The sequence below is a fragment of the Haliaeetus leucocephalus genome, unplaced genomic scaffold (genome assembly GCF_000737465.1).
Source record: "Haliaeetus leucocephalus isolate CR32 unplaced genomic scaffold, Haliaeetus_leucocephalus-4.0 Scaffold197, whole genome shotgun sequence".
Classification (NCBI taxonomy): Eukaryota; Metazoa; Chordata; class Aves; order Accipitriformes; family Accipitridae; genus Haliaeetus; species Haliaeetus leucocephalus.
Window position 1 is genome coordinate 37,679 of NW_010972633.1, and position 11,894 is coordinate 49,572.

At 49.1% G+C, this 11,894-nt stretch overlaps 1 protein-coding gene across 1 annotated transcript; it reads right to left on the reverse strand.

Moving 5' to 3' along the window:
- Nucleotides 1-3,554: 3,554 nt before the first annotated feature.
- LOC104830744 (interferon-induced very large GTPase 1-like) lies at nucleotides 3,555-10,868 on the reverse strand. The gene has a single exon (XM_010565863.1). The coding sequence runs from the start codon at nucleotides 10,866-10,868 to the stop codon at nucleotides 3,555-3,557; it is 7,314 nt and encodes a 2,437-aa protein (XP_010564165.1).
- Nucleotides 10,869-11,894: the final 1,026 nt, after the last annotated feature.

Below are 11,894 nucleotides of genomic sequence, written 5' to 3' on the forward strand. Positions count from 1 at the left end.
GGCGCCGCCTGCCGGGCGGGAGGTCGGCGGGGTTGTGAGGGGAGCGGTCGGCTCTAAAAAAAAAACGATTTGGGGGGGAAATAAAAGACCTGGGGAGGTCCCGTAGGGACCAAGCAAGCGCGGAGGAGGGCGAGCCAGGCCTGTCTTGGGCAGTTCTCCCATGAGGAGGCGAGGGAGGCCGGCTTTCCCTGGGGAGATGGCTTCCCGCCTCGGCGAGGCCAGGGTCGCAGCCGGCACCCCGGCTGTCCCCGGGGACTGCTGACCCTTCTTTCCACACCCGCGGGTGGGGAGGAGGTATTTGGTTAAAAAGAAACCCTTCCTCGGGGGAAGGAGAAGGAGCAGGGGCTGCCACAGGCGGCTGGGGCTCTGCTGAGGGGACCGGCCGCAGTAGTGGGCTTGGCAGTGTCAGGTTTATGGTTGGGGTCGATGATGGTAAAGGTCTTTTCCAAACCTAAATGAGTCTATGTATCTTCTCCCAAGCACCTCCTCCCCCATCGCTGTTTAATTTGGAGTTCTGGGATTTTTATGACTTTCCACCAAATGGAGAGAAAAGCAGCAACATTTTCAGTTTCCCATCTCACAGGAATGTCTACCCAGTCCCAGCCCTGCTTATTCCACTTGGGCATTTTACTGCAGTTTTATCTTCTTTTTTTTTTTTTTTTAAGGACAGTGTCAGAGAAAGGTGATCCAAAGGAGCCAGAACAGGGACCTTCCCAACACCGCTTGGACTGGGACCATCCCAGGCTCCATGCACACCAACGCCGGGACTGGCGGGGGAACCCCAGGGGCACGTAGGGCAGGGCTGGGGTGAAGGGAACCTATGGACTCCGCAGAGAACCTGTCCTTGTCCCACCAGCTCCAGGGACAGGTGGGACAAAGGATATATATTTGGGATCCCAGGGGATGGGGGAATGAAGGGAAGGGTACACACAGGGAAGAGGGATGGGAAGGATAGAGCAAGGAGGGGGAGAAGAAGATAAAGCAAGGAAGGGGAGAAGAGGAAGCGAAAGCAAAGTTAGTACACTCGGATCTCCCCATTTCCATTTCCACCACCATCCTGGCCTCCTCCCAGCCTGTCACCCCAGCCCCGTCACCTGCCTTCTCCAGCTGCCGTCTTTCCCACCTTGTGCATCAGACAGACCCCCACCAGGCAGTTCCTGCTCAGCTTTACATTCACATCCCAACGTCATCAGGTCTTTTGCCTTCCCTAACGATTCTTTTGAGCGAGTCGGTGTCACTGAGAACCTTAGTTACAGACAGGAGAGTTACTGCATCCCTGCGTCACTTGAAGGCATGTTTGCATTCCTTCCCACGGCAATGTCTGCAAGGAAGGACATGCCGCATGATCCCTCCGAGGGAGACACAGGCCAAGGTGAACTGGCAAAGACACCGAAAGGTGTGGGCCGCCGCATAGAGTACTGGCTCCCTGTACTGGAGAAGGAGCTGGGAGTTACCAGCATACAGGCTTTGAGACATCTGAAAGATGACGATCACCTAAAGCTTGCAAGCAATGCACAGTACATGTGGGAGAAAAAAGCCCGGAAAGAGTGCTTCAGGCACAGGGCAAGGCGAAGGTACCAGCACAGACCCTCCACCCACCTGACGCCCCAGCCCGGGCCCGAGGCCACCCTACTCACCCGCTGGTCCAGCTTGAAGTTTGCTAGTGAATTCACATGCACGCCCCACACACACACGGTTTGGGGGATACGGACACTCAGTCCCTGCCCAGTAGCCAGCACCAGGCACATGGGCTGAGATCCACAGTCCTGCTCCAGCTGCTGGTGCTCAGCTCTTCACTCCCCTCACTCACGCTGGTCCCCCCCAGGTCGTTCATTTTCAGGACACACACCATTCCCATCCCCGTGGCTGTAGGGTAAAGACCCCCACTTGCTCCAGCAGCTGGCACTGAGACCCCCCCACTCACTCCAGTAGCTGACACCATGGGCCAGAGGCACCTACACTTGCAGTCTGACTCCAGTAGCTGGCCCCAAATCCACTCATACACACACATCTCTCACCAGTAACTGGTGCTTAGTCCTTGCAGCACACGCTCACACAGTGATGGTGAGGTTTGCTTCCTGTCGTTGTCTCCATGTCTGTTTTGTCAGGTCTGCGTCTTGGGTTTGGTTCCCCTTTTTTCCCTTAGTTTCCCAGCTGACCAGCTCCCGAAACAGATAACCTCGCTGGAATAAACCTTCTCACCCTCTCACTCATCAGTTAGTGTAACTGACCAGGCTTGGTTCCCACCACTGCCTCCCTTATCACTTGTTGGTCAGATTTGTTTAACTGGATGTTCTCGTTTACAGCTTTCTCCCCTCCTTATTATCCCTTGAGACATCGAAGAAGGTTCTTGACCAGACACCCTGAAAGGAGCCGACACTATCCTTCCACACACCCTTCCACAGACCATCACCCAGTTGCTGCCTGCCTGTCTTCACAGCAGAAACGCTGAATTCACACACAGCTGTGGCTCACCTGGAATTAAAGGATACAGACACCAGTCCAGTCCAATTTGACTAGTTTATTAGTAAAGACTACAAGGGATTATAGTGAATCACCACTTTGGCCAACTCTCCAGGAGTGCTTGGTCCTTGGGTTTCCAGCGGCGTTGCAGGAACTGCACAGCAAAAACCACCAGCCACCTCACTGGTGCAGTCCCAGCTGGTTACACGTTCTCCATACCACAGCTCCGTTGCCACTAGCCTGTCTTGACAGCACAAACACCAATGTCACACACTGCCGATGGCTGCCGAGGAAGCTGCAAAGATGCGTAAATCTCCGCATTGGTCATACAGAGGCTTTTGCTCAACAGCTAAGCAAACAGCAAGAGCAGTTGCTATTGTAGCTAAGAGTTGAAGGAAAGTTCCCCAGGCCCAGGCACCTGAATAGGAACAGCTCGCCTTAACATATGAAGTATAGCTAGCGAACATTGAGTTAAGCCACTACCTAAATCCACATAGGCTGTTGTGTTAACCGCTTTAATGACATCGGAGACAGAACAGCTGCTGGTCTCAGTACTAGCTCGGTTTATCAATAAGGGATCAATAAGGGAATGATAATCCTGAAAAGCTAAACAGCACAGCTTGCAGCCAATGTTGAGCTGCTCTCAGATCCTGCAGCCCTTTCTTTAAGCGTGACAAGTACTTGCTGCAGGAAAACTGGGTTTTTACCAGTGTCACTTATTTTCTCATAGCAGCTGATAAAATTGGTACTTTCTAATGCTGTCTTTGCTCTCCGTCTGGCATTTGGTCTTAATCTTGTCCATATGACTCCTCGCTGCAGGAATGTTTTGCTTTTTTGCTCCAAGACAAAGCAGAGGTAAATGTTTATGGCAAGAAGGGAAGAGGATGCTGACTTTATCATGAGGCAAAGAAATTTCTGAGTGATGGCAGAAGTAGCATGCCTTATTTCACCCAACTTTGTGAGCAATTAGATATTGTTTTCTTCATGTGGCTTGAGGTCGTAGTCATTATAACAACATTTTGTGGATAGACTTGTACTATGTTCTTCCAAAATGCAAAGCAGTTGCAGTTCTTCCTTTAGATCAACTTGACCTAAAGCTGCTCCAGTTCGTCAAGCACTTCTTGCTTTGTCATTCGCTGCCATGAAGCAGGGATTTCTCCTTTGCCATGAAATTTCCCATTGTAACATTCTTCTAGCTCTGTCCTGAAATGGCACACAAACCATTTCCAGTACGCTTGCATGGATGGATCAGAAGGAATGTTCCAAGTGGAATAAGGAGGTCCTGCATCCCGGTATCTCTTGTAGGGGATCCATGTGTCTTCACCAATCCTGAATAAACAGTCACTTGCAACGCTACTAGAACAAATATCAATGACCAGATTGTCTGTTTTATGCCACTTGAATCCTGCCAAAACTTGTGGACGATGGAAGACAAGCTGATGGTCTCCGCTGTGATTCGGTATGGTGCTTGTGCAAACAGCCCCACAAAAGGGACACTGCTCCCAGCACCCTGCAAACTGTTCAGCCAGGATTGTGTGAGGCTGTGTTTCAAATGAGTTCATGTCAGCACTAGCAAGCTCTTCTTTGAGATGATCCTTCAGGGAAGCCAGTGCTTCTGTCACGGCATTATTCAGGAACTCTATGTCTGTTATCTCCTGATGCTCAATGCCTTTCAGGTCCCTTCTGGGCAAGCTTAGCACCTCTCCAAGTGCGCTGCAAAATTCATCCAGCCAAAGAGAGATTTTGTCTTCTCTGTCTTTTCTGTTTTTGACAATGTTGGTTGATTTAAAAACAGCTGACTGGATGCTTTCATAGAGGTGAGTAAGGGAGTCATCTAAAAACTTCTCCAGCCTCCTGTTCTCATCTAAACAGTACATCTCAACACATGTCCCAATGTAACTTAGTAAAAAGTCTTCTGGGTGATTAAGGTACTCCTTGAAATTCTCAAAATCTTCTTCTTCTGCCAGGTATCTCAGTATGCAAACTTCCAGAGAGGATCTATTGCCATTGAAATCTGGGATTTTACCCTTCATGTCTCGAGCTATGGCAAGAGCTGTCCTCTCATAGACTGCCTGGTGAAGAGCTGGGGCAATCTTGTCACACAGGTAAACAGCAAATATTGTGATAGAAGTGGCTCCTCGGCAGGAAATCTGGAAACTTTTAAAGAAATCTTCTCTCTTGCTCTCCAGGTAGATGGCTGGATCATTTGCTTTTTTGAATGCTACATGCATGGCTTTAAACCTTTCTGCTGCCATTCTGCACAGATACAGTGATAAATCTATTCTGTAATCTTTATTAAAACTATATTTTGCATTGCTAGGGACAGAGTTCATACCTTTCTGTACTTCATTTAGTATTTCATGAATAAAACTCCGACTATAATCCCTTTTCTCCTTTTCCTTCTTATCAATGTTTACCTTCACACACGCTATGATGTTATCTGTAATGCGGTGTATGTTGCTCACATCAGCATCCTCAAAATTCATACTCAAGATGGCCCAACGTTTTTTCTTAGCGACATGTTTCTCCAAGTCAACAGAAAATACCCTGTGTTTGGGAAACGTCCTGATTCGTGCATGTAACTTAGGCTCCTTAAAGTGATCTAGAAGGACATTTTCTATTTCCACATCGATATCAACCTGTTCCACAGGGGGAGCAGCAGAGGAGACTTCAGTAATCCAGATTGCCCAGAGAGAAATAAAGTTGTCTCTCAGTTGTCTTTCACTTAGTCTCTGGCCTTTTAGAGACAGAGCCAACTGCCTACTCCTTTTCAGGAGCTCGTTTTCATATTCTGACTTCCTTTCATCCAGTTTACACTGGTTCTTCTTTAGTTCAATAAGATTCTCACACTTCTTTTTCGTTTCAAGAAGAAGAGACTCTTTTAGTTCTTTCAGCTTCAGTTCTGTGCTGCCTTTCCACTGGACCAGTGTCTCAGAGTCTCTGTCTTCACTGAAATACTTTTCCATGTCTTTCATGATCGCATCGCTTGTCCCTTGCACTAGTTTTTCAAGGTGTTCTGTGGTGACCTTCTGCAAGTCCCCATTCCGAATTTTATTGTCCAGTTTCATTTGCAAGTCTAACATGTGACTCCTCAGCTGCCAGGTCCACTGACTAAATGCAGTTTCCAGTTTCTTGTACACAGCAATCTCCACAGAATTCTTGAAGCTGAAAATGAAGTTTTCATTCAGCAAAGCGTTCCAGAGGTCACTAATACGAACTTTCAAGCTCGAGAGCCTCAAAATGCTGCCCTGCAACTCCTTTGTGGCAGCTTGGAGAATTTTGCTCTTTAATTCCTGGACATTCTGGCTGTACATGGGGTTGGGTGGTGCCATTGGGGGGTTTCCTTCCCACAGGTGAGCAAAGTAATGGATGTGGGTGTTCACATCAAAGCGGATGACGTCGCTGAAGCAGGAGATGTCACAGAATTCCTGCTGGGCAGCTGTCACAGTCATTTCATCCAGCTTTTCCTGCAGACATCTTTGTCCTTCCATGTTCTGTTCCTTGGCAGTTATTTCTCCCACATTTTGGTGTACAAACAGGCAGCTCGGGGAAAGATTTACTTGCTTCATCCTCAGAAAAGCCTGGACAGCAATCTGAAGGACATCTTGCATTTCTGAAGGATTTTCTCCAAAGATATTGATCAAAGTCATGTTGCCGATGCCAATGACAAAGGTGGCCAGCTCGTTGTCATGATTACGGGACTGTTTATTGGCCATCTCTATGGCACGAAGTCCCTCTGTGTCAACAACTAGCATGTAATCAAAGTCCAGATCTTGTTGCAGCTTCTCGTCCACTTTAATTAGCTGCATAAATGCTCCCCGGGTGCACCTCCCTGCACTGACGCTAAACTGAAGACCAAACATGGCATTCAACAGGGTTGACTTCCCTGTACTCTGGATGCCAAGCACTGAGAGAACAAATACTCGTTTGTCCCCTAGCTTCTCAATTAATCTGTCAAAGATTGCTCCGATCCATTGTAATGGTACGTAAGAAGCATCACCATCCATCAGCTCGACAGGATGCCCTGAAACCATCAGATCAGCTGCAATTTCAGGTAGTTTGACACAACAGTTATCCTTTGAGTTCATTGATTCCAGAGCTTCATAAATCTGCCCTATCTCTCTCAAAATATGCTCAAGGCCAATGGATGAATCGTTGATTTCACTGGAGAGGGCATCTAACTGACTCAGCAACAGAGGCTTCACATTGTTTTTTTCATTGGTTTTCTTTATTGCCAGGATTTGAGACCATAACTGGTGATACTCTCTCTTCAGTTCGTCAAGGCGACCAGAGGACAGGTCATCCATAAACACCTTCATCCACTGCAGGAAGTATTTCTTGGTATCTGCTGGCTGTGACTGGAGAAAGCCAAGGACTGATTTCATCAGCTGATTGAGGGGGAATGCCTTCTCTAGTTGCTTTCTTCTTATTGCTGACTTCTCTGACTCAATTTGGCTCCGATGATGCTCTATGCTCTTGTTCCCCTTTTCCTGCAAGCGAGCGAGTTCTTTGTCCTTTTTGCACCACATGTACCACAGTTTTCCTTGAAGAGGCAGTAGCTGGGATTTGATCTCAGACAACTTCTCTTTCTTCAGAAGCTTCACCAGCGCCTTTGCCTTTTCTTTGGCTGTCACACACACATCTGTATCTTCGTCGACTAAGAACCCGTGCTTGCGAGCTTTGTCTAGGCAGGCGTCAAGGCTGAAAAGCGTGTTAGACCCTTCCAGGAGATCCCTGATTGTTTTTGTCAGCTCGCCTGTTAATTTTGCTTCGTTTTTGTTCTTGATACCTATTCTTATGTTTTGCCTAGATTGGCCAGGTGCAACATTCTCTTTTTCAGTGAAAAGACAAACCAAAGGACTTTGCGACTGCCACAGGTCACGTAAAATTTTCTTCCCTTTCTCGTCATTCTGATCAGAGTTGGATATGAGAGCCACGTTCACAGCAGAGATCTCCTGTAAAAACTGCAGCTGTTCTTCGTGATCCCTTGCATCTCCATGCAGGTTACAGAAAGCAACACAGCAGTCAAAGCTGTCATCGTCACTGCCCCGGGGACAGTACCAGGAGATCTCCACAACACCTTTCATCAGCAAACAGTCTTTGGTGCTGCCTTTGCAATGTCGATGGAAAAAAGTGTCATGGTTTTGTTTGCTCAGCAGAGCATTCAGGATCTGAGACTTGGAAGAGGAGGGAGAACTGCCGATCCGTAGGAAGGACACGATGGGTGTCTTTGCCTGGTAAATGAGTTGTTTTTTGTGACTGTTAATTCTGGTCTGCTTTCCCGACTTCTCAGACCCTTTCCAGCTCTTTTTTATTTGGCTGAGGGACCAGAGGGGGAACTCTATCTGTGAAGTGCATGGGTTTGGTACCAGGAGAGGTAGCGCAAATTGGCAGAAAGCAAGCTTCGTTGAAATGTACTGTCTCATGAAATCATCAGCGCAATGAAAAATTGCCATCTGGAGGTCCATGGGGTGCACACTACTGTCCCTGGTTGCAGAGTCAGGGGCTTCTTCCTCCAAATCAGTGAGAAAGTCGTCAAAGGACTGCGAGGGTTCATGCTCTTGCTCTGTGGTTTTTGGCACAGCTGCGAGTCCTGGGTTGCTGTCGTCCTTGCAAGTCAGGTACCTCACCCGATAATCCACAGTTAATAGCTTTTGCAAGAAGTAAAATGGTAGTTCATTGTCCTTGCTGGGCTGGCTGTCATGTAAAGATGTCTTGTATATGATGTGGGAATCTTCAGTCCCCATTTTTCTTGGATAGTGACTTTCTAGTCCAAGGCGCTTAAGTAAGTGGAGGAACTCTTGGTTTGCAATGGCTTGATTTGTTTTGGATTCGCTGCTGTCTGATTTGGAATTGGACTGACTGGAAGGCTCTGTTCTTTGGAAAGTGTCTTCCATGTCTTTGATGATACTGTGTTTCTTCAGATCGTCACATGTGTCATCCAAGTGCCCACTGATGAAGGAATGCAAGTCACTTTCCAGCTTCTCCCAGTCTTTGAATGCACTGTGCTTTTCAAGGAGAGTTTTTATTTCTGCGGACCATAAGTTTTTCATCTGATCTTCCATGAAAACTAAACGCTCATTCTTCTGCTCAGGGGACACTGCTTTATATTCAGATGTCACAGTTAGACCCATCAGCAGCAGGAATGCCTGAGCTCTGTAAACATCTTGCTCCTTCAGACTCAGATACTCCTTATGTCCCATTTGGATTTCATTTATCATGAAGTTAATTTCTGGACATCCAAGGAGGTACTGAAAAGTGCTCCTTTCCACCTGGTATCCCATGCTGGTCGTAATTAAAAGCACCAACAGTTCTATGTCTTTCTGTGCCCTTTCCTGGAGAAACTGGAGTAAGGAATAAACAGCTAGACTTACAGTCAAGGTGGCTTTTATCTTTGCTTCGTGAATGGCAGATGCAGAGGTTTCGGGTGCGTAGGTGGCTTCCTGGATGTACTCCTTCATTTGCAGCAGTGTCTTGGTGAGATCTTCAAGCTCAGAAACATTGGGAGTTCCGGGAAGCATGTGCTCAGTATGGAAGATCCATTGCATAATGAAGGAAGACCTGGGGAAGTCCTTGACAGAATAGACATGAGGATCCAAGAGGCACCTCAACAGAGACTTTATGTAGATGGTGTTTTCTGGAGGTGACTTCTCGCAAAACAGAACGGTATTCACCAGGAACTCCTGCACTGCTTTGTCCGACAGGCATACGTTGATCCAGACACTATGGTTTCTGGTTTTTTCATTCAGATTCTGTTTGAAATCTATCAGCGTGAGCAGTTGCCTTTCATCCCCTGTCACCTCCCAGGCCCTCACGCACTCCACAAAAGCTCTGGCCTCTTCCACTGCACTGACCAGTTCCTCTCCAAACATGGTGCCGACACTGTGATTCGTTAGCACCTCATACGTGGCCCTGAGGCTGCTGCTCATTTCATAGATGGACTTGAAATCACTTTTGTGATTGAACAGGATTATATCCCACACTGGGATCAGCTGAAAGCCTCGGTCGATAACATGCCACGTTGTGTTATTAGTTACAAGCCCCGATTTCCACTGAGGAAGAGAATCCGTCTCTGATGGGCCCCCTGTGGTGGCCACGTAGAGCTGAACCGCTGTGTGGGCACTCCTGCTGTCTCTTCCCTGAAAAGAAGCCTGTGAGCTGGATTTCGAAGCATCCATGCCTGCTCCCACGCTGACACTGAAGCCACTGTAGCTGGCCCCGACGTAGCAGTTCAGTGCTTCAGATGCTTGTCGCTTCACCTCTTCCCGCTGCTCAGCTCTGAATCCTTCCACGGATGCCTTCCACCAGAATATCCCCCCAAAGTGGAGGGGACCCTGGTTCACATGGGACCCAAACCTGCTGAAGAAGCTCGCACACCTGCTCTTCAGCATGTGGGGCCTGTCTGCTTCCTGAGTGATGCTCAAAAGATGCTCGATGTCTTGCAGCTCCTGCAGGGCCGCATCCGAGAGGCGAAGCTGGTGCTTTTGGAAGTAGCAGGAGGCCAGCGGGATGTACTGGTACTTGGTGGTGCATATGTAGGTCTGCTCAGAGCGGGACTGGTGGGTGTCCTCTGACTGCAAGGACCTGCTGTAATCTACACCAGCTTCCACGTTAAACCCCCAGAACCCGGCTTTGGCAGCAACACTGATGCTGAACCCCAGCTGCTCCATGGACTTGGTGAAAGTGGCTTCTGCGGCAGAGGAGGAGAACTCCTTCCTCTCAAGCAGCGACCCTTGCTCTGGACTGGCGAGCTTGAATCCGTCGGGAACCCCGATGAGCTGGTCTCGCCTTGCCAGCACATCCGCAAGGCTGTTCGTTCTGTAAATGCCCTGCAGGGCCAGTCCCCCCGATGCCCGCCTCAGGACCTCCATGTCGGAGCCGTTCTCACCCTGGCCCGCTGACAACTCCTGCTGCTCCAGCTGCTTCCGGATGCTCTCCAGCATGTCCACCAGTGACTTCTCCGGTGGTGCCCAGTAGTCTTTGGGAATCTCCATGGCTTGCCACAGAGCCTCCTCTTTCTGTCTTATAACGTCCTTGCTGTGGCTGCGGCTGTTGCGCATTTCTTTCAGCTCCTTCAGGGCGAGCTTGGCCGCTTCTTGTCTCTGCTTTGTTAGCTCCAAGCGCTCCTTCTGCAGCTCCTCAAAAGTTGCTTTGCTGTCTGTTAGTTCCAGGAGTTTTCGGAGCGCCTTTGTTTCCCAGGGGTACCGTACTTCGCACTCCAGCTTAAGGTAGTCCTCATACTGCAGATGTTTCAGGGCTTCTCTGGACTTGACTCCCAGTATCTGCGACAGTTTGGGGAGCCAGTATCCATCATCTAGTCCTTCTTTCTCACATGCTTCTGCCAGTAGTCTTTTAGCAAGATGTGCCTTTTCATCATTCTCTAGTATGTCCTCCTGTGAACCCATGGCTGTGGAAGAAGAAAACAGACTTTCTTTAAGGTATGTTGTAAGAGGCCGGGGCCTCTTACAAGAGGGCTCTCCAGCAGCTCTAGTCCTGGGGATTCCTCCTACCCGGCTGCTGGAGCCCAGCCTGGGATGCCCCAAGACCCGGGGGTCTCTGTCCCAGGACGATGGATGTGCCTGCTGCTTTACCATTTGCAGGTTCAACCCTGAAGGTGAGTGTCTATCCTGGAGACAACACTCACAGACACAGACGCACACACACACACACACAGGCTCTCTGTCTTGGCCACGCAACATGCCGTGGACAAGGTGCTGCTTTCAACAGTGCCCATGAATACCCAACAGGACTTATAAACACATAAGTACAGGCAGCTGTGGGCATTCCTGGATCCCTTGAGCACCAGCACAGCCCCTCTGTCCATCCAACACCCCTGCCTGCATCCTGCACCCTCTTACCAGCCCCATGGGTCTCCTGCTCGCTGGCTGGTCCAGCTTGGTGCTCACCAGCAAACAGAGGTACATGCTCACACACTCATCTCACAGGCACCCCACGCTCACAGGACACACTCACCCCGAACACCTGGCACCAGGCACACAGGTTGTGACCTGTGGTCCCGCTCCAGCTGCTGGCATGGAGCCCCTCACGCGCCTCACTCATGCCCATTCCCCCCAGGAGCTGGTTCTCGGGACATGCATCATTCCCACCCCAGTGGCTGGGAAAAATCCGAGTTGTTCCCATCCAGAGCTGTGCCTGGAGCATCCTGTTGGCTCATTGTTAGTGACTGGAGACTTTGGGTCGTCGGCATTGTCTCCGGGACCCCCTGTCTATTCAGTCTGCGTCCCTGTGTGGTTTTGTTTATCATTTCCCCCTTCACTTAGTATCCCATATGCACTGGAAAGGTCCTTGGCTGCTAACCTTAATGGAGCTGATGCTCTCACTGTCCATGTGCCTTTATGCCTTTTTTTTTAAAAAAGATCCCCCCAGCATTGGGATCCTCCCCCAGTACCCAACTGCTGCAAATATTCTGA